Source organism: Anomaloglossus baeobatrachus, chromosome 7 (assembly GCF_048569485.1).
Source record: "Anomaloglossus baeobatrachus isolate aAnoBae1 chromosome 7, aAnoBae1.hap1, whole genome shotgun sequence".
Taxonomy (NCBI): domain Eukaryota; kingdom Metazoa; phylum Chordata; class Amphibia; order Anura; family Aromobatidae; genus Anomaloglossus; species Anomaloglossus baeobatrachus.
The window spans coordinates 284,691,734-284,715,122 of NC_134359.1; the positions used below are offsets into that span (position 1 = coordinate 284,691,734).

The following is a 23,389-nucleotide window of genomic DNA, read 5'->3' on the forward strand; positions in this document are numbered from 1 at the left end:
CTGCACCTCTGACTGTTATGACCTGCTGCACGTCCGGCTATGACCTGCTGCACGTCCGGCTGTTATGACCTGCTGCACGTCTGGCTGTTATGACCTGCTGCACGTCCGGCTGTTATGACCTGCTGCATGACTGATGTTATGACCTGTTGTACCTCTGGCTTCATGTGACTAGCTGCACCGCTGGCTGTTATGACCTGCCGCTCCTCTGGCTGTTATAACCTGCTGCACCACTGGCTGTTATAACCTGCTGCACCTCTGGCTGTTATAACTTGCTGCTCCTCTGGCTGTTATGACCTACTGCACCACTGGCTTTTATTACCTGTTGTAACTCTGGCTGTTATGACCTGCTGCACTGCTGGCTGTTATAACCTACTGCACCTCTGGCTGTTATAACCTGCTGCAGACATGATGAATAGCGAGACACCAGCTTCTGCCAGCGCACCTGAGGAGTCATAACCAATACCTCACAAGCAGTGGCCTCTAGGTCACTAATATTCTTGGGCTTTCGTGCTGCAACCACCTTCTTAAATCCTAACCAAAATTGTCTATGGGGTTCAAGTCAGGCAACTTGAAGAACGGGCTAAGATTCCTCAGGAACGCTGCTAGGAGCTGATTCTTGGCTATTTTTCTTGCCTACAGCAGGTTATAACAGCCATAATTTTGAAATATTTACTTAGTTCTTGTTTTACTGGTTTATAGCAACTCGCAGAAAGTTTGTAGCTTTTGCTTCTAAACCAAATTTTCAGGGATCATTTTGGTTACACTGTACATTGGACATTGTCATTGATGTTGCCTATTTATTTTCTGCCTATGCAGAGAGCAGTTTTCGTCAAGGTCTGATATAAATGCCCCATAGTGGGGGTTTGAGAACTCACCTATGTCTCCTGTGGTCATACGATCCCCCCTCATCCGCTGCCGCCTCCTTTCCCAGTTTGGATAGATTCATCTTCGTCTCTAATGTGACTTGTAGAGATCCGCTGTACGTCACGTCCATGTCCATCCATAACCCTGAGGAAATAACGAGGTATAGAGGCGCAGACAATACACTGTGTGCAGAATTATTAGGCAAGTGAGTATTGTGATCACATGATGCTTTTTATACATGTCGTCCTACTCCAAGCTGTATAGGCTGAGAGCCAACTACCAATTCAGTAAATCAGGTGATGTGCATCTCTGTAATGAGGAGGGGTGCGGTGTAATGACATCAACACCCTATATAAGGGGGGCTTAATTATTAGGCAACTTCCTTTCCTTTGGCAAAACGGGTCAGAAGAGAGATTTGACGGGCTCTAAAAAGTCCAAAATTGTGCGATGTCTTGCAGAGGGATGCAGCAGTCTTTTGAAGCGTGATCACCGAACAATCAAGCGTTTCATGGCAAATAGCCAACAGGGGCGCAAGAAGCGTGTTGGGCAAAAAAGGTGCAAAATAACTGCCCAAGAATTGAGGAAAATCAAGCGTGAAGCTGCCAAGATGACATTTGCCACCAGTTTGGCCTATTTCAGAGATGCAACGTTACTGGAGTATCACAAAGCACAAGGTGTGCCATACTCAGGGACAGGCCAAGGTAAGGAAGGCTGAAAAACCACCACCTCTGACCAAGAAACAGAAGATAAAACCTCAAGACTGGGCCAAGAAATATCTGAAGACTGATTTTTCTCAGGTTTTATGGACTGATGAAATGAGAGTGACTGTTGATGGACAGATGGATGAGCCAGAGGCTGGATCAGTAAAGGGCAGAGACCTCCACTCCGACTCAGACGCCAGCAAGGTGGAGGTGGGGACTGGTATGGGCTGGTATCATCAAAGATCAACTTGTGGGACCTTTTTGGGTTGAGGATGGAGGAAGCTCAACTCCCAGACCTACTGCCAGTTTCTGGAAGACAACTTCTTCAAGCAGTGGTACCGGAAGAAGTCGGTATCGTTCAAGAAAACCATGATTTTCATGCAGGACAATGCTCCATCACATGCATCCGACTATTCCACAGCGTGGCTGGCCAGTAAAGGTCTAAAAGATGAAAAAATAATGACATGGCCCCCTTGTTCACCTGACCTGAACCCCATAGAGAACCTGTGGTCCCTCATAAAATGTGAGATCTACAGGGAGGGAAAACAGTCCACCTCTGGGAGCAGTGTATGGAGGTTGTAGTGGCTGCTGCACGCAATGTGGATCGTAAACAGATCAAGCAATGACAGAATCTATGGATGGTCGGCTGCTGAGTGTCATCAGAAAGAAAGGGGGCGATATTGGTAACTAATTTTTTTGGGTTTTGTTTTTGCATGTCAGAAATGTTTATTTCTGGTTTACCTGGTGAAAATAAACAAGTGAGATGGGAATATATTTGGTTTTTATTAAGTTGCCTAATAATTCTGCACAGTAATAGTGACCTGCAGAAACAGAATCCTCCTAAGATAGCCAAATCTAAAAAAAAAACCTCCAACTGCCAAACATATTAAGCTTTGATATCTATGAGTCTTTTGGGCTGATTGAGAACATAGTTGTTGATCAATAATAAAAAAAAATCCTCTAAAATACAACTTGCCTAATAATTCTGCACTCGGTGTAGATTAACATCGCTCCCCGCTGGTCACAATGGGTATTACAGTTATTTTTTTTTTTTTTTTTTTTTTTTTTAAATCAGCCACAACAAAAATGCGCTGGCTTTCTAGCAGCTGCCTGACACGGCTGCCGCTGGAAGCTGGATACGGGTTAATGGTACTTCACAGTAGAGGCTGATAATCCTGAGCTTAGTCTCCGGCCCTCATCGCAGCGGTCTCCTTAAAAATGATTTGCTTTCTCATGATGTTGGTTAATTGCGGCGGGTGATATCGAGCACGCGGCACCCGCCCTTGATGGCGGCAACAGCTGTCGCCCGACTAATCCCTAACATGGCACAAGAAAAACAAGTCAGGCATCTGAGCCGTGATGTCACTCCATGGATTGGACCGACTATATCAGAATTATTTTTTTTTGGGTGGCAGCGTGGGGACAGCAACTTGGCAGTAAGCGCTCGGGATTAAAAATAACACTTCTAGTATGCCCACACCACAGTGCATGATGTCTAACCCTCCAGTGTTCCAGGAGGAACGTGTGCCGCCATATGGTGCCTTTGTATTGTGGCATAATATAGCGATATTCCTAGTTTTTAGATTACAATATCTCCATAATGCAAAAACTGGTAGAATAGACCACCCATACGATAAAATCAGAGCCATACAGGTGGTGCAAAAGGGCACCATCAAAACAAGCTCACTGACAGATTCTTAGTTGACTCCTTTTTGCAGCCAGCAAGCCAAAGTGTATAGACGGCACCTGATGGGATAGACCATCCAAATGATAAAATCAGAGCCATACAGGTGGTACAAATGGGCACCATCAACACAAGCTCACTGACAGATTCTTAGTTGACTCCTTTTGTAGTCAGCAAGCCAAAGGATATAGTCGGCACCTCATAGGATAGACCATACATACGATAAGCTCACTGACAGATTCTTAGTTGACTCCTTTTGCAGCCAGCAAGCCAAAGGATATAGATGGCACCTCATAGGATAGACCATCCATATGATAACCTCACTGACAGATTCTTAGTTGACTCATTCTGCAGCCAGCAAGCCAAAGGATATAGATGGCACCTGATGGGGTAGACCATCCAAATGATAAAATCAGAGCCATACAGGTGGTACAAATGGGCACCATCAAAACAAGCTCACTGACAGATTATTAGTTGACTCCTTTTGTAGTCAGCAAGCCAAAGAATATAGACGGCACATGATGGGATAGACCATTCATACAATAAAATAAAGGCCATACAGGTGGTACAAATGGGCACCATCAAAAGAAGCTCACTGACAGATTCTTAGTTGACTCTTTTAGCAGCCAACAAGCCAAAGGATATAGTCGGCACCTCATAGGATAGACCATACATACGATAAGCTCACTGACAGATTCTTAGTTGACTCCTTTTGCAGCCAGGAAGCCAAAGGATATAGTCGGCACCTCATAGGATAGACCATCCATACGATAAGCTCACTGACAGATTCTTAGTTGACTCCTTTTGCAGCCAGCAAGCCAAAGGATATAGATGGCACCTCATAGGATAGACCATCCATACGATAACCTCACTGACAGATTCTTAGTTGACTCATTCTGCAGCCAGCAAGCCAAAGGATATAGATGGCACCTGATGGGATATAGACCATCCAAATGATAAAATCAAAGCCATACAGTTGGTACAAAATCATTCCATCAAAACAAGCTCACTGACAGATTCTTAGTTGACTCCTTCTGCAGCCTGCAAGCCAAAGGATATAGATGGCACCTGATAGGATAGACCATCCATACGATAAGCTCACTGACAGAATCTTAGTTGACTCATTCTGCAGCCATCAAGCCAAAGAATACAGACGGCACCTGATGGGATAGACCATACATACAATAAAATAAAAGCTATACAGGTGGTACAAATGGGCACCATCAAAACAAGCTCACTGACAGATTCTTAGTTGACTCATTCTGCAGCCAGCAAGCCAAAGGATATAGATGGCACATGATAGGATAGACCATCCATATGATAAGCTCACTGACAGATTCTTAGTTGACTCATTCTGCAGCAAGCAAGCCAAAGAATACAGACGGCACATGATAGGATAGATAGACCATACATACGATAAGCTCACTGACAGATTCTTAATTGACTCATTCTGCAGGAAACAAGCCAAAGGATATAGATGGCACCTGATGGGATAGAACATCCAAATGATAAAATCAGAGCCATAAAAGTGGTACAAATGGGCACCATCAAAACGAGCTCACTGACAGATTCTTAGTTGACTCCTTTTTGCAGCCAGCAAGCCAAAGGATATAGATGGCACCTGATGGGATAGACCATCCATACAATAAAATAAAAGCTATACAGGTGGTACAAATGGGCACCATCAAAACAAGCTCACTGACAGATTCTTAGTTGACTCCTTCTGCAGCCAGCAAGCCAAAGGATATAGATGGCACCTGATGGGATAGACCATACATACGATAAAATCAAGGCCATACAGATGGTACAAATGGGCACCATCAACACAATGCTCACTGACAGATTCTTAGTTGACTCCTTTTGCAGCCAACAAGCCAAAGGATATAGATGGCACCTCATAGGATAGACCATCCATACGATAAGCTCACTGACAGATTCTTAGTTGACTCATTCTGCAGCCAGCAAGCCAAAGGATATAGACGGCACCTGATGGGATAGACCATCGAAATGATAAAATCAGTGCCATACAGATGATACAAAAGGATTCCATCAAAACAAGCTCACTGACAGATTCTTAGTTGACTCATTCTGCAGCCAGCAAGCCAAAGGATATAGATGGCACATGATAGGATAGACCATCCATATGATAAGCTCACTGACAGATTCTTACTTGACTCATTCTGCAGCAAGCAAGCCAAAGAATACAGACGGCACCTGATGGGATAGATAGACCATACATACGATAATCTCACTGACAGATTCTTAGTTGACTCATTCTGCAGCCAACAAGCCAAAGGATATAGACGGCACCTGATGGGATAGACCATCCAAATGATAAAATCAGTGCCATACAGATGATACAAAAGGATTCCATCAAAACAAGCGCACTGACAGATTATTAGTTGACTCATTCTGCAGCCAAGAAACCAAAGGATATAGATGGCACCTGATGGGATAGACCATCCAAACGATAAAATCAGAGCCATACAGGTGGTACAAATGGGCATCATGAAAACAAGCTCACTGACAGATTCTCAGTTGACTCCTTCTGCATTTATAATGCAACCCAATTGCAAAGATTTTTTTTTTTCTTCAAATATATGCATTTAAGTAAGAAAAAGTTGCATCCATGCCCTTCAAAGACATTTTGCTATATTTGTATTGTGCACAGTTTTAGGTCTTTCGGATTTCGCCTTCCGAGAACAGAACTTAATGACACGTGAAATGTGCATCCTCTTCCACGGCTGAGGACGGGGGCCTAATAAGGATGTAATGCGGAGCTGCCTGCAGTATAAATAGATGCTCCGATTTGCTTTTTTGTGCCTCGGATGTCAGCGGTCCGATAATGGGTATCTGCATGAGACTGGGCACGGGCTTGCTAAGCAGTAGTAGTGCCAAAGGTATAAAGGAGGGGGGGGGGTCCAGAACATATGACCCCATTTCTGGCGATGGTTCCCGCCACCATTCCTATCCTGCCATTGTGAGCTGAACCTCCTGTCCATAGGTAATAATGGACTCACCTCTGTCATTCATGCTTGGGGTGGAGATGGTGAGAATCTGGGGGAGCGACGTCCCCATATCCAGGCCCGTTAGTGTCAGTTCATCCATAAAATTTGGCAGCTGGGTGGAAAAAGTGTACATCAGAGACTGTATAAGCATTGATGACCACAAAATACCACTAAATAGAGAACTGATTACTTTTGCTGGACACATGTGAGAGGCTATGGACACCTTTTGACATAGAATTTTTTTTATATCTTAGTGGTTACTTATAGTTAACAAAATTGTACTACGTTTAAATCTGCTAATTTCATTTCTTCGTTCATTTTCAGCTCCCGATATGCAGTTTGCAGCCTGATTTTATTTCAATATGTTTTTTACCGTAGGAGTGTCTCTCCCTGTAATACAGGCTGGATGTGAGGTCTGTGTGTCTCTCCCAGTAATATAGGCTGGATGTGAGCTCTGTGTGTCTCTCCCAGTAATATAGGCTGGATGTGAGGTCAGTGTGTCTCTCCCAGTAATATAGGCTGGATGTGAGGTCTGTGTGTCTCTTCCAGTAATATAGGCTAGATGTGAGGTCTGTGGGTCTCTCCCAGTAATATAGGCTGGATGTGAGGTCAGTGTGTCTCTCCCAGTAATATAGGCTGGATGTGAGGTCAGTGTGTCTCTCCCAGTAATATAGGCTGGATGTGAGCTCTGTGTGTCTCTCCCAGTAATATAGGCTGGATGTGAGCTCTGTGTGTCTCTCCCAGTAATATAGGCTGGATGTGAGGTCAGTGTGTCTCTCCCAGTAATATAGGCTGGATGTGAGGTCAGTGTGTCTCTCCCAGTAATATAGGCTGGATGTGAGCTCTGTGTGTCTCTCCCAGTAATGTAGGCTGGATGTGAGGTCAGTGTGTCTCTCCCAGTAATATAGGCTGGATGTGAGGTCAGTGTGTCTCTCCCAGTAATATAGGCTGGATGTGAGCTCTATGTGTCTCTCCCAGTAATGTAGGCTGGATGTGAGGTCAGTGTGTCTCTCCCAGTAATATAGGCTGGATGTGAGCTCTGTGTGTCTCTCCCAGTAATATAGGCTGGATGTGAGGTCAGTGTGTCTCTCCCAGTAATATAGGCTGGATGTGAGTTCTGTGTGTCTCTCCAGTAATATAGGCTGGATGTGAGCTGTGTGTGTCTCTCCCAGTAATATAGGCTGGATGTGAGGTCAGTGTGTCTCTCCCAGTAATATAGGCTGGATGTGAGGTCTGTGTGTTTCTCCCAGTAATATAGGCTGGATGTGAGCTCCGTGTGTCTCTCCCAGTAATATAAGCTGGATGTGAGCTCTGTGTGTCTCTCCCAGTAATATAGGCTGGATGTGAGCTCTGTGTGTCTCTCCCAGTAATATAGGCTGGATGTGAGGTCTGTATGTCTCTCCCAGTAATATAGGCTGGATGTGAGCTCTGTGTGTCTCTCCCAGTAATATAGGCTGGATGTGAGCTCTGTGTGTCTCTCCCAGTAATATAGGCTGGATGTGAGGTCTGTGTGTCTCTCCCAGTAATATAGGCTGCATGTGAGGTCAGTGTGTCTCTCCCAGTAATATAGGCTGGATGTGAGGTCTGTGTGTCTCTTCCAGTAATATAGGCTGGATGTGAGGTCTGTGTGTTTCTCCCAGTAATATAGGCTGGATGTGAGCTCTGTGTGTCTCTCCCAGTAATATAGGCTGGATGTGAGTTCTGTGTGTCTTTCCCAGTAATATAGGCTGGATGTGAGGTCAGTGTGTCTCTCCCAGTAATATAGGCTGGATGTGAGGTCTGTGTGTCTCTCCCAGTAATATAGGCTGGATGTGAGGTCTGTATGTCTCTCCCAGTAATATAGGCTGGATGTGAGCTCTGTGTGTCTCTCCCAGTAATATAGGCTGGATGTGAGCTCTGTGTGTCTCTCCCAGTAATATAGGCTGGATGTGAGCTCTGTGTGTCTCTCCCAGTAATATAGGCTGGATGTGAGGTCTGTATGTCTCTCCCAGTAATATAGGCTGGATGTGAGCTCTGTGTGTCTCTCCCAGTAATATAGGCTGGATGTGAGCACTGTGTGTCTCTCCCAGTAATATAGGCTGGATGTGAGCTCTGTGTGTCTCTCCCAGTAATATAGGCTGGATGTGAGCTCTGTGTGTCTCTCCCAGTAATATAGGCTGGATGTGAGCTCTGTGTGTCTCTCCCAGTAATATAGGCTGGATGTGAGCTCTGTGTGTCTCTCCCAGTAATATAGGCTGGATGTGAGGTCAGTGTGTCTCTCCCAGTAATATAGGCTGGATGTGAGGTCAGTGTGTCTCTCCCAGTAATATAGGCTGGATGTGAGCTCTGTGTGCCTCTCCCAGTAATATAGGCTGGATGTGAGGTCAGTGTGTCTCTCCCAGTAATATAGGCTGGATGTGAGCTCTGTGTGTATCTCCCAGTAATATAGGCTGGATGTGAGGTCAGTGTATCTCCCAGTAATATAGGCTGGATGTGAGGTCAGTGTATCTACCAGTAATATAGGCTGGATGTGAGGTCAGTGTGTCTCTCCCAGTAATATAGGCTGGATGTGAGCTCTGTGTGTCTCTCCCAGTAATATAGGCTGGATGTGAGGTCTGTATGTCTCTCCCAGTAATATAGGCTGGATGTGAGCTCTGTGTGTCTCTCCCAGTAATATAGGCTGGATGTGAGGTCAGTGTGTCTCTCCCAGTAATATAGGCTGGATGTGAGGTCTGTGTGTCTCCCCCAGTAATATAGGCGGGATGTGAGGTCTGTGTCTCTTTCCCATTAATATAGGCTGCATGTGAGCTGTGTGTCTCCCAGTAATATAGGCTGGATGTGAGCTCTGTGTGTCTCCCTGTAATATAGGCTGGATGTGAGGTCTGTGTGTTTCTCCCAGTAATATAGGCTGGATGTGAGTTCTGTGTGTCTCTCCCAGTAATATAGGCTGGATGTGAGGTCTGTTTGTCTCTCCCAGTAATATAGGCTGGATGTGAGGTCTGTGTGTCTCTCCCAGTAATATAGGCTGGATGTGAGCTCTGTGTGTCTCTCCCAGTAATATAGGCTGGATGTGAGGTCAGTGTGTCTCTCCCAGTAATATAGGCTGGATGTGAGGTCTGTGTGTCTCTTCCAGTAATATAGACTGGATGTGAGGTCTGTGTGTTTCTCCCAGTAATATAGGCTGGATGTGAGCTGTGTGTGTCTCTCCCAGTAATATAGGCTGGATGTGAGCTGTGTGTGTCTCTCCCAGTAATATAGGCTGGATGTGAGTTCTGTGTGTCTCTCCCAGTAATATAGGCTGGATGTGAGGTCAGTGTGTCTCTCCCAGTAATATAGGCTGGATGTGAGGTCTGTATGTCTCTCCCAGTAATATAGGTTGGATGTGAGCTCTGTGTGTCTCTCCCAGTAATATAGGCTGGATGTGAGGTCAGTGTGTCTCTCCCAGTAATATAGGCTGGATGTGAGGTCTGTGTGTCTCCCCCAGTAATATAGGCGGGATGTGAGGTCTGTGTCTCTCTCCCATTAATATAGGCTGCATGTGAGCTGTGTGTCTCCCAGTAATATAGGCTGGATGTGAGCTCTGTGTGTCTCCCTGTAATATAGGCTGGATGTGAGGTCTGTGTGTTTCTCCCAGTAATATAGGCTGGATGTGAGCTGTGTGTGTCTCTCCCAGTAATATAGGCTGGATGTGAGGTCAGTGTGTCTCTCCCAGTAATATAGGCTGGATGTGAGGTCTGTTTGTCTCTCCCAGTAATATAGGCTGGATGTGAGGTCTGTGTGTCTCTCCCAGTAATATAGGCTGGATGTGAGCTCTGTGTGTCTCTCCCAGTAATATAGGCTGGATGTGAGCTGTGTGTGTCTCTCCCAGTAATATAGGCTGGATGTGAGTTCTGTGTGTCTCTCCCAGTAATATAGGCTGGATGTGAGCTCTGTGTGTCTCTCCCAGTAATATAGGCTGGATGTGAGGTCAGTGTGTCTCTCCCAGTAATATAGGCTGGATGTGAGGTCTGTATGTCTCTCCCAGTAATATAGGCTGGATGTGAGCTCTGTGTGTCTCTCCCAGTAATATAGGCTGGATGTGAGGTCAGTGTGTCTCTCCCAGTAATATAGGCTGGATGTGAGGTCTGTGTGTCTCCCCCAGTAATATAGGCGGGATGTGAGGTCTGTGTCTCTCTCCCATTAATATAGGCTGCATGTGAGCTGTGTGTCTCCCAGTAATATAGGCTGGATGTGAGCTCTGTGTGTCTCCCTGTAATATAGGCTGGATGTGAGGTCTGTGTGTTTCTCCCAGTAATATAGGCTGGATGTGAGCTGTGTGTGTCTCTCCCAGTAATATAGGCTGGATGTGAGGTCAGTGTGTCTCTCCCAGTAATATAGGCTGGATGTGAGGTCTGTTTGTCTCTCCCAGTAATATAGGCTGGATGTGAGGTCTGTGTGTCTCTCCCAGTAATATAGGCTGGATGTGAGCTCTGTGTGTCTCTCCCAGTAATATAGGCTGGATGTGAGCTGTGTGTGTCTCTCCCAGTAATATAGGCTGGATGTGAGTTCTGTGTGTCTCTCCCAGTAATATAGGCTGGATGTGAGCTCTGTGTGTCTCTCCCAGTAATATAGGCTGGATGTGAGGTCTGTATGTCTTTCCCAGTAATATAGGCTGGATGTGAGGTCAGTGTGTCTCTCCCAGTAATATAGGCTGGATGTGAGGTCTGTGTGTCTCTCCCAGTAATATAGGCTGGATGTGAGGTCTGTATGTCTCTCCCAGTAATATAGGCTGGATGTGAGCTCTGTGTGTCTCTCCCAGTAATATAGGCTGGATGTGAGCTCTGTGTGTCTCTCCCAGTAATATAGGCTGGATGTGAGTTCTGTGTGTTTCTCCCAGTAATATAGGCTGGATGTGAGCTCTGTGTGTCTCTCCCAGTAATATAGGCTGGATGTGAGCTCTGTGTGTCTCTCCCAGTAATATAGGCTGCCGCCCCACCACCGTGCGGAGCTGCCGCCCCACCACCGTGCGGAGCTGCCGCCCCACCACCGTGCGGAGCTGCCGCCCCACCTACACCCCACCTACTGTCTCCTCCCCAAAATCCTTTAGGATGTAAGCCCGCAAGGGCAGGGCCCTCTTCCCCCTGTGCTAGTCTGTCTATTGTAACGTGTACATGTATTCTGTATGTAACCCCCTCATGTACAGCACCATGGAATCAATGGTGCTCTATAAATAAACAATAATAATAATAATAATAATAATGTGAGGTCTGTATGTCTCTCCCAGTAATATAGGCTGGATGTGAGCTCTGTGTGTCTCTCCCAGTAATATAGGCTGGATGTGAGCACTGTGTGTCTCTCCCAGTAATATAGGCTGGATGTGAGCTCTGTGTGTCTCTCCCAGTAATATAGGCTGGATGTGAGCTCTGTGTGTCTCTCCCAGTAATATAGGCTGGATGTGAGCTCTGTGTGTCTCTCCCAGTAATATAGGCTGGATGTGAGCTCTGTGTGTCTCTCCCAGTAATATAGGCTGGATGTGAGGTCAGTGTGTCTCTCCCAGTAATATAGGCTGGATGTGAGGTCTGTGTGTCTCTCCCAGTAATATAGGCTGGATGTGAGCTCTGTGTGTCTCTCCCAGTAATATAGGCTGGATGTGAGCTGTGTGTGTCTCTACCAGTAATATAGGCTGGATGTGAGCTCTGTGTGTCTCTCCCAGTAATATAGGCTGGATGTGAGGTCAGTGTGTCTCTCCCAGTAATATAGGCTGGATGTGAGCTCTGTGTGCCTCTCCCAGTAATATAGGCTGGATGTGAGGTCAGTGTGTCTCTCCCAGTAATATAGGCTGGATGTGAGCTCTGTGTGTATCTCCCAGTAATATAGGCTGGATGTGAGGTCAGTGTATCTCCCAGTAATATAGGCTGGATGTGAGGTCAGTGTATCTACCAGTAATATAGGCTGGATGTGAGGTCAGTGTGTCTCTCCCAGTAATATAGGCTGGATGTGAGCTCTGTGTGTCTCTCCCAGTAATATAGGCTGGATGTGAGGTCTGTATGTCTCTCCCAGTAATATAGGCTGGATGTGAGCTCTGTGTGTCTCTCCCAGTAATATAGGCTGGATGTGAGGTCAGTGTGTCTCTCCCAGTAATATAGGCTGGATGTGAGGTCTGTGTGTCTCCCCCAGTAATATAGGCGGGATGTGAGGTCTGTGTCTCTTTCCCATTAATATAGGCTGCATGTGAGCTGTGTGTCTCCCAGTAATATAGGCTGGATGTGAGCTCTGTGTGTCTCCCTGTAATATAGGCTGGATGTGAGGTCTGTGTGTTTCTCCCAGTAATATAGGCTGGATGTGAGCTGTGTGTGTCTCTCCCAGTAATATAGGCTGGATGTGAGTTCTGTGTGTCTCTCCCAGTAATATAGGCTGGATGTGAGGTCTGTTTGTCTCTCCCAGTAATATAGGCTGGATGTGAGGTCTGTGTGTCTCTCCCAGTAATATAGGCTGGATGTGAGCTCTGTGTGTCTCTCCCAGTAATATAGGCTGGATGTGAGGTCAGTGTGTCTCTCCCAGTAATATAGGCTGGATGTGAGGTCTGTGTGTCTCTTCCAGTAATATAGACTGGATGTGAGGTCTGTGTGTTTCTCCCAGTAATATAGGCTGGATGTGAGCTGTGTGTGTCTCTCCCAGTAATATAGGCTGGATGTGAGCTGTGTGTGTCTCTCCCAGTAATATAGGCTGGATGTGAGTTCTGTGTGTCTCTCCCAGTAATATAGGCTGGATGTGAGGTCAGTGTGTCTCTCCCAGTAATATAGGCTGGATGTGAGGTCTGTATGTCTCTCCCAGTAATATAGGCTGGATGTGAGCTCTGTGTGTCTCTCCCAGTAATATAGGCTGGATGTGAGGTCAGTGTGTCTCTCCCAGTAATATAGGCTGGATGTGAGGTCTGTGTGTCTCCCCCAGTAATATAGGCGGGATGTGAGGTCTGTGTCTCTCTCCCATTAATATAGGCTGCATGTGAGCTGTGTGTCTCCCAGTAATATAGGCTGGATGTGAGCTCTGTGTGTCTCCCTGTAATATAGGCTGGATGTGAGGTCTGTGTGTTTCTCCCAGTAATATAGGCTGGATGTGAGCTGTGTGTGTCTCTCCCAGTAATATAGGCTGGATGTGAGCTGTGTGTGTCTCTCCCAGTAATATAGGCTGGATGTGAGTTCTGTGTGTCTCTCCCAGTAATATAGGCTGGATGTGAGGTCAGTGTGTCTCTCCCAGTAATATAGGCTGGATGTGAGGTCTGTGTGTCTCCCAGTAATGTAGGCTGGATGTGAGCTCTGTGTGTCTCTCCCAGTAATATAGGCTGGATGTGAGATCTGTGTGTCTCCCCCAGTAATATAGGCTGGATGTGAGGTCTGTGTGTCTCTCCCAGTAATATAAGCTGGATGTGAGCTCTGTGTATCTCTCCCAGTAATATGGGCTGGATGTGAGGTATGTGCGTCTCTCCCTGTTATACAGGCTGGATGTGAGGTATGTGCGTCTCTCCCAGTAATATAGGCTGGATGTGAGGTCTGTGTGTCTCTCCCAGTAATATAGGCTGGATGTGAGCTCTGTGTGTCTCTCCCAGTAATATAGACTGGATGTGACCTCTCCCAGTAATATAGGCTGGATGTGAGGTCTGTGTCTCTCTCCCAGTAATATAGACTGGATGTGAGGACAGTGTGTCTCTGCCTGTAATATAGGCTGGATGTGAGCTCTGTGTGTCTCTCCTAGTAATATAGGCTGGATGTGAGCTGTGTGACTCTCGCAGTAATATAGGCTGGATGTGAGCTCTGAGTGGCTCTACAGTAATATAGGCTGGATGTGAGGTCTGTGTGTCTCTCCCAGTAATACAGGCTGGATGTGAAGTCTGTGTGTTTCTCCCAGTAATATAGGCTGGATGTGAGCTATGTGTGTCTCTCCCAGTAATATAGGCTGGATGTGAGCTCTGTGTATCTCTCCCAGTAATATAGGCTGGATGTGAGGTCTGTGTGTCTCTCCCAGTAATATAGGCTGGATGTGAAGTCTGTGTGTTTCTCCCAGTAATATAGGCTGGATGTGAGCTCTGTGTGTCTCTCCCAGTAATATAGGCTGGATGTGAGCTCTGTGTATCTCTCCCAGTAATATAGGCTGGATGTGAGGTCTGTGTGTTTCTCCCAGTAAGATAGGCTGGATGTGAGGTCTGTGTGTTTCTCCCAGTAAGATAGGCTGGATGTGAGGTCTGTGTGTCACACCAAGATATATAGGCTGAATGAGAGGTCTGTGTATCTCTCCCAGTAATATAGGCTGGATGTGAGGTCTGTGTGTCTCTCCCAGTAATATAGGCTGGATGTGAAGTCTGTGTGTTTCTCCCAGTAATATAGGCTGGATGTGAGCTCTGTGTGTCTCTCCCAGTAATATAGGCTGGATGTGAGCTCTGTGTATCTCTCCCAGTAATATAGGCTGGATGTGAGGTCTGTGTGTTTCTCCCAGTAAGATAGGCTGGATGTGAGGTCTGTGTGTCACACCAAGATATATAGGCTGAATGAGAGGTCTGTGTATATCCAGGGTTCTGCTGTCATTAGCTAACATATCAGCACAGCTTCTATACTGCACATATTTACTTTCCTCTTTGCTGCTATCTCTACCACTAAGAGACGGGAGCAAGAAGCAGTTTATATACTGCACTTACTTCCTCTCCATATAGTTTATTCCTTGGCTAGAACCTGTGTTCTCTACTGTATATAAAACTTTTCCCCTCTTTGCTGCTATCTCTAACGTTAAGAGAAGGGAGCAAGAAGTAGTTAATATACTGAACTTATTTCCTCTCCATATACTTTTTTCCTTGGCTAGAACCTTTTTTCTCTACTCTACATACAATTTTAAATACTTTCTATCCTATCCACATTAGTACAACCCCTTTTTCCTTTTTGCTGTTATCTCTAACACTAAGAGAAGGGAGCAAGAAGTAGTTTATATACTGCACTTATTTCCTCTCCATATACTGTTTTCCTTGGCTAGAACCTCTTTTCTCTACTCTACATAAAACTTTACATACTTTCTCTCCCCTCCACATTAAGGAAATCAGTGTACAACCCCTTTCCCCTTTTTGATGATACCACTAACACTAAGAGAAGGGAGTAAGAAGCAGTTTATATACTGCACTTATTTCTTCCCCATATACTTTCTTCCATGACTAGAACCTGTTTTCTCTACTTTACATACAACTTTAAATACTTTCTCTCCCCTCCACATTAAGGAAATCAATGTACAACTCCTTTTTCCTCTTTGCTGTTATCTCTAACACTAAGAGAAGGGAGCACTAAGCAGCTTATATACTACACTCATTTCCCCTCCATATACTTTATTCCTTGGCTTGAACCTGTTTTCTCTACTCTATATAAAAATGTAGATACTTTCTCTCCTCTCCACATTAAGGATGTGGTATTGTTTTCAGTACAGCTATTGATTTGTGGGACAAGTAAGGGTGGGGCAAGCTGCCACAATATCCCCATATCCTCAATTGTTAAACATTTGGCAAGAAACCTGTATGACTGGAGACCCCCTCCCTATAAAACAAACTCACTATTTCGATTTGGCCGTCTCCCCAGCCCACATGTGGACTTCCCAATACAGGACCTCTCCTTCTTAATCCTTTGGCGACTGCCTGCTCTTTCTAGCCCCTGGTCCCGCCCCTGAGGAGAAGTGGTATACTCCAATTCCATTTTCTACATGATTTCTGCAACCCTACCTTGATTTTGGTCAACTTTTTCTGGATTTTATTGGCCACAACATCTTCCCAATACTTCTCCCGCAAGAAGTCCCAGAATATCCGTCCAATGAATGCATTGACCCAGCTCACATCGGGGTTCGTGGAGATTGGCTGCTCCATAGGGGTCTGGGTAAGGGTAAAGGCACTGAATTAGGCTTACGTCACTTACTCAGAGACATGTATGACTTATGGTTATCGGAGGTGAATGTGATATCGGAATAAAACCAGATACAATACCATCCTTTTTGGAGGAACGGGACTGCTGGCAGCGCTCTGGTGAGGGCTCTGGACTGGACTGGTTTGCTCTGTTGAGATAAACCTGGACATGTAGGTAGCATAGTCCAAGAGGATCTTCTGCCTCATGTTCCCCGCCAAGTCCTTTGGCTTAAACATCTGGGATGTGTCCTCTGTGCTCTCCATACTACTATTACTTGTGCCTCCCCAACTGCATGGACTGGAAAGGGGGTTTGGTAATGACCCTAAAAAGTTGAAGTCCAAAAGTCAGAGGTCATCCATCAAAACTCAAGACATTCGCAGCCACTGTCAAGTCAACCACAATTTACCTGTCTTGCTGTCATTTTTGTTGGCATCTTGTTTTCCAGCCATGGACCCTTGAGACGCCTTTACCAGGTGTTGATACCATTCTTCCTTGTCCCTCCCGGTTCTTCCAAATAGATATAATGTCCCCCCCTTACACTCCAGACTTGGCTTCTCAAGGTCATCAGGATCTTTTGTTGGAGACTCGTCGTTTTCGAGATCTTTGTTCTCGTGTTCTCCTTCATTCTCAACTTCAGGATCTTCAGGATCACACAACTGGATGCAGATCGGATATTTTTTGTTCCAAAGTCTCTTGTTTGCCAGTCCATCAGGATGGAGGAAGACCTAAAATAATAATCATCTCCACCATTAGCTGAGCTCCAGACCCGGGGATGACCACCAGTCAATAGATATGAAAGTGAAAGGTCAATAGGATCAGTATATAGGGTCCAAAATATAGTTCTAAAGACTATGTTGACCCTACCATAGAAGATTTGCACCATAAAATCAGTCTTTATGGTGGTTAGGAACCTAAAAAGGGTCAGTATTTTAGGTTGGCCCCATTCTCCTTCCACGTAGATCAATATTTGGTGGACGGTCCACCCCCTTACGTGAGTATTTGCCAAGTTGTTGGTTTCGTGGGTAGTTCTAAAGACTCTGTTGACCCTACCATAGAAGATATAATCCATAAAATCAGTCTTTATGGTGGGTAGGAACCTAAAAAGGGTCAGCATTTTAGGTTGGCCCCATTCTCCTCCCACGTATATCAATAATTGGTGGACGGTCCACCCCCTTAGCTGGGCATTTGCCAAGTTGTTGGTTTCATGGGTAGTTCTAAAGACTCTGTTGACCCTACCATAGAAGATATGCACCATAAAATCAGTCTTTATGGAAGTCAGGACCCTAAAAAAGGTCAGCATTTCAGGTTGTCCCCATTCTCCTTCCACGTATATCAATAATTGGTGGACAGTCCACCCCCTTACCTGGGCATTTGCCAAGTTGTTGGTTTCGTGGTTAGTTCTAAAGACTCTGTTGACCCTACCATAGAAGATATGCACCATAAAATCAGTCTTTATGGAAGTCAGGACCCTAAAAAAAGGTCAGCATTTCAGGTTGGCCCCATTCTCCTTCCACGTAGATCAATATTTGGTGGACAGTCCACCCCCTTACCTGGGCATTTGCCAAGTTGTTGGTTTTGTGGGTAGTTCTAAAGACTATGTTGACCCTACCATAGAAGATATGCACCATAAAATCGGTCCTTATGGTGGTTAGGAACCTAAAAAGGGTCAGCATTTCAGGTTGGCCCTATTCTCCTTCCATGTATATCAATATTTGGTGGACAGTCCACCCCCTTACCTGGGCATTTACCAAGTTGTTGGTTTCGTGAGTAGTTCTAAAGACTCTGTTGACCCTACCATAGAAGATATGCACCATAAAATCAGTCTTTATGGAAGTCCGGACCCTAAAAAAGGTCAGCATTTCAGGTTGGCCCCATTATCCTTCCATGTTTATCAATTTTTGGTGGACGGTCCACCCCCTTACCTGGGCATTTGCCAAGTTGTTAGTTTCGTGGCTGACAATCACAGTCTCCGGTATCTCCTCCCCGTAGATAGACCTCCGGGACAGGCTGCTTTTTGGATAGCAGCGTTTCAAGATTGTACCTTCCAACGTCACAAACACAGAATGGGTGAGAGCCGGGTGATAGGTCTCAGGGTCGTAAGAAAAAATCTCGTTCATCCAGCCCTGAGAGGCAAAAGAAAAAAAAAAATCGGTGCTTATGTCAATGATTATGTTACACCTTAGTCATATGGTTGCCAATATTGCCACAGCAGCTGTGCCAAAATGGATAATGCAGCCATATATAAGCATTCATACATTATCGGCATTTGATAAATAGATGAAATTTAAAAAGTTTTATCTAAACATTGCGTTTCGCATATACGCTTCTTCTGGGGATGCAAAATACAAATTGGGTGCTGGTGACTGCTTGGGCTTACGTAAGTTCCTACTTGGTAATATACGTTAATGTGCTGTTTGCATTCCCCAGAATATACATCTCTGTAAGGCTGTGGCTTTGCTTCAAGGATCTAAATAGATGAAATTTAAAAAATCTTATCTAAACATTGCGTTTCGCATACAAGCTTCTTCTGGGGATGCAAAAGGCAAATTGGGTGCTGGTGACTGCTTGGGCTCACGCTCCTTTTTGGTAATATATTATGGTGCTGTTTGCATTGTCCAGAATATATATTTCTATAAGGGCTCCGCCACACATCCGTGAAAACCGCGTCCGTGTAAAACGGGCCGTTTTTCGGGTCCGTTTTCCGTTTTTTATGTCTGTTTTTATGGTATGTGTGGCCTGCGTGTGTATCCCGTATGCTAGCCGTATGTGCGTGTGGAATGTCCGTGTGTGCGTGAGTGAAATAACTGACATGTGTATGTGTTGTCCGTGTGAAATGTACGTGTGTGATGCAAAATGTCGTTACTACATGTCGGAAGACAGAGTAGCGGGATGAGAATGAACTCGGGTGAACTTCACTCGACTTCATTGTCATGCCGCGGCTCTGTCTTTGTGCCGTGTACTGATTAGCGGTCACCTGTGAAGGATTCACCGGTGACCGGTAATCCCCCGAGTGACTGAAGTGTCCCCCCCTCTCTCATACTCACCGATCCCCGATCACCGGTGCTGCACGGCATTCACACGGCTGCGGCGGCTTTTACTATTTTGAAAAAGCCGGCCGCTCATTAAACAATCTCCTATTCCCTGCTTTCCCCGCCCACCGGCGCCTATGATTGGTTACAGTGAGACACGCCCCCACGCTGAGTGACAGGTGTCACACTGCACCCAATCACAGCAGCCGGTGGGCGTGTCTATACTGTGCAGTAAAATAAATAAATAAATAATTAAAAAAAACGGCGTGCGGTTCCCCCCAATTTAAAAGCCAGCCAGATAAAGCCATACGGCTGAAGGCTGGTATTCTCAGGATGGGGAGCTCCACGTTATGGGGAGCCCCCCACCCTAACAATATCAGTCAGCAGCCGCCCAGAATTGCCGCATACATTATATGCGACAGTTCTGGGGCTGTACCCGGCTCTTCCCGATTTGCCCTGGTGCCGTTGGCAAATCGGGGTAATAAGGAGTTATTGGCAGCCCATAGCTGCCAATAAGTCCTAGATTAATCATGTCAGGCGTCTATGAGACACCTTCCATGATTAATCTGTAAGTTACAGTAAAAAAACACACACACCCGAAAAATCCTTTATTTGAAATAAAAAACACACACAAATTCCCTCATTACCAATTTATTAACCCCGACAAACCCTCCATGTCCGGCGTTCTCCACGGACCTCCAGCGTCGCGTCCAGCTCTGCTGCATGGAGGTGACAGGAGCAGCAGAAGACACCGCCGCTCCGGTCACCTCCACACAGCAAATGAGGTGAGTAGCGCGATCAGCTGCTGTCAGTCAGGTAACTCGCGGCCACCGCTGGATCCAGCGGTGGCCGCGGGTAACCTCAGTGACAGCAGCTGATCGCGCTACTCATCTCATTTGCTGCGTGGAGGTGACCGGAGTGGCGGTGTCTTCTGCTGCTCCTGTCACCTCCATGCAGCAGAGCTGGACGCGACGCTGGAGGTCCGTGGAGAACGCCGGACATGGAGGGTTTGTCGGGGTTAATAAATTGGTAATGAGGGAATTTGTGTGTGTTTTTTATTTCAAATAAAGGATTTTTTCGGGTGTGTGTGTTTTTTTACTGTAACTTACAGATTAATCATGGAAGGTGTCTCATAGACGCCTGACATGATTAATCTAGGACTTATTGGCAGCTATGGGCTGCCAATAACTCCTTATTACCCCGATTTGCCAACGGCACCAGGGCAAATCGGGAAGAGCCGGGTACAGCCCCAGAACTGTCGCATATAATGTATGCGGCAATTCTGGGCGGCTGCTGACTGATATTGTTAGGGTGGGGGGCTCCCCATAACGTGGAGCTCCCCATCCTGAGAATACCAGCCTTCAGCCGTATGGCTTTATCTGGCTGGCATTAAAATTGGGGGGAACCGCACGCCGTTTTTTTTTAATTATTTATTTATTTTACTGCACAGTATAGACACGCCCACCGGCTGCTGTGATTGGGTGCAGTGTGACACCTGTCACTCAGCGTGGGGGCGTGTCTCACTGTAACCAATCATAGGCGCCGGTGGGCGGGGAAAGCAGGGAATACGAGATTGTTTAATGGGCGGCCGGCTTTTTCAAAATAGTAAAAGCCGCCGCAGCAGTGTGAATGCCGTGCAGCGCTGCGCCGGGGATCGGGGAACGGTAAGTATGAGAGAGGGGGGGAAACTGACCGACAGACTGTGAGAGAGGGACAGACAGACAGAGAGACCGACAGAGAGACAGAGAGACTGACCGACGGACTCAGGGAGATTGACCAACATACACAGAAATAGAAAGAATAGCCGACATCACTAGAAATACAAACACCAAACGGACACGGACTATAGGTAGATGCATACGTCTTTACTAACGTGTGTGCACATACCCATAGACTTTCATTGTGTCCACGTGTGCGTGCTCCGTGCAGATAACGGACATGCATCCGTGCCAAACGCAAACACATACGGATCACGGACACGCACACATGGACATAATGAAATAACGGACGTGTGACCACAATCATAGATTAACATTGGTGCACGTTTGGCCGTGTCTCCGGTATATACGGAAACGGACCAAACACGCACGTGTATCACGGACGTGTGAAGGGGGCCTAAGGCTGAGTTCACATGTCAAGTAATCCTCCATTGGAATGGATCCTGCAGAGATCCATTGCCAAAATAATTCCTGTCGCATCAGGTTTTTTTAACACGGGAGTCTACAGAGAAGGGATCCATTAACGGATCGCTATTTATCTTCCATTTGAAAAAAAACGGATCCGTCACAAATGCAAGAAAAACAGATGGCTAAATGGCAATGTTAATGGATCCATTCTCCATGGACTCCAATGTTGAAAAAATCTGGCCAACATCAGTTATTTAACACAAAAAAGTTGAAGCGTGAGCCCAGGAAGTCACCAGCACCCAATTTTAATTTCACATCCCCAGAAGAAGCTTGTAGGCGAAACACAATGTTTCGATAAGATTTTTTACATTTCGTCTATTTAGTTCCTTGAGGAAAAGCCACAGTCTTGCACAGATATATATTCTGGGGAGTGCAAACAGCACCATAATATATATTACCAAGTAGGAGCATGACCCAGGCAATCATCAGCATACGATTTGCGCTTCGCATTCCCAGAAGAAGCTTCTATGCGAAACGCAATGTTTAGATAAGATTTTTGTGAACTCGGCGTAACACAGATGCCTTTGCTCCATATTTTATGTCTTCTATTGTGATCTTTCTTCTGTTTTTTTTTTAATGCACAAAATAATGGTCAGTCAGTGAAATTTTCTGCTCTGACAGCACTGGATTGGTATTGACAGCGCACGCTGCCCGCCGAGGATGTCAGCCATCAAGTGTTATCTGCAGTGCCCGGAATGACGGCTCCTGCAGCTGCTCCAGACGCTCCTTGTATACCGGTTATTCCGATTGCTAAATTATATTTCTGAGAGAGAGTGGGAAGCGATGGAAAGTGTGCAGTCATGCCGAGAATTACTACATTGTGTGCCCGAGACCGGAAGCAGCTGGACCGCAACCATTAATGAGGAGGTGACAAAGGGAGCCGCATGTCTACCCTGCACTGCAAAATGACAGCTTGAGGAAACGGGTATGGGGGACGTGGATGTGTCATAGGTAGCGACATGTGGCACATACCCATATCCTCTAATATTCTGACCAATAATTTCTGCCATAGTGCCAACATAACAGTGCCAGCCACGGTGCACCCATTGCAATCCGTAGTACCCCAGGACCAGAGTATCCCCATAATGACGCCATCATATCATCCCCACATCTAGAACACATTAGTCCTCAAAAATACTTTCTTCTCCTAACAGGCTCAGAGTACCCCATAACAGTGCCAACCACTGTGTCCTCATATCAGTGCCCCTTTAATAAGGCCTTCAATGCCCCTTTAACTGTGACAGTCACATGGCCACCATAACGGACCAAGAAAAGAGTTCCCCATAACAGAGCCAATCAGTGGTCCCCATATTGATGACAACCACACTGCTCGATATCATTGCTACCCACAGTGTGACAATAATGGATGCAGAGTACCCCCATAACAAAGCCAGTCAGTGGTCCCCATATTGATAACAACCACACCGCTCGATATCATTGCTAACCACAGTACCACCATAATGGACACAGAGCACCCCCATAACAGAGCCAGTCAGTGGTGCCCATATTGATGACAAGCAGAGAGATTGATATCATTGCTAACCACAGTACCACCATAATGGATGCAGAGTACCCCCATAACAGAGCCAGTCAGTGGTCCCCATATTGATGACAACCACACTGTTCGGATCAAGTACCATTACCTCCAGCTTCATGATTCACCTAAACACAGAGTGCCAAAAAACACTAATAACCACTTTGCCCCATAACAGTACCAGCCATGCTAGCACTATATCAGAACCAGCCTCTTTGCCCTATAACAGTACCAGCCATGCTAGCACTATATCAGAACCAGCCTCTTTGCCCCATAACAGAACCAGCCATGCTAGCACTATATCGGAACCAGCCTCTTTGCCCCATAACAGTACCAGCCATCTTAGCACTATATCAGAACCGGCCTCTTTGCCCCATAACAGTACCGGCCATCCTAGCACTATATCGGAACCAGCCTCTTTGACCCATAACAGTACCAGCCATGCTAGCACTATATCGGAACCAGCCTGTTTTCCCCATAACAGTACCAGCCATGCTAG

At 46.0% G+C, this 23,389-nt stretch overlaps 1 protein-coding gene across 1 annotated transcript in view; it reads right to left on the reverse strand.

The window, feature by feature from the left end:
- Positions 1-23,389, reverse strand: part of LOC142245537 (testis-expressed protein 2-like) — a 58,068-nt gene that overhangs the window by 22,270 nt on the left and 12,409 nt on the right. The window contains exons 3-8 of the mRNA XM_075318316.1: positions 18,064-18,264; positions 16,548-16,866; positions 16,222-16,463; positions 15,964-16,110; positions 6,270-6,369; positions 876-1,008 (exon numbers count right to left, since the gene is read on the reverse strand). Coding sequence (XP_075174431.1) covers positions 876-1,008; positions 6,270-6,369; positions 15,964-16,110; positions 16,222-16,463; positions 16,548-16,866; positions 18,064-18,264 — 1,142 coding nt within the window. The remainder of the gene's footprint in view (positions 1-875; positions 1,009-6,269; positions 6,370-15,963; positions 16,111-16,221; positions 16,464-16,547; positions 16,867-18,063; positions 18,265-23,389) is intronic.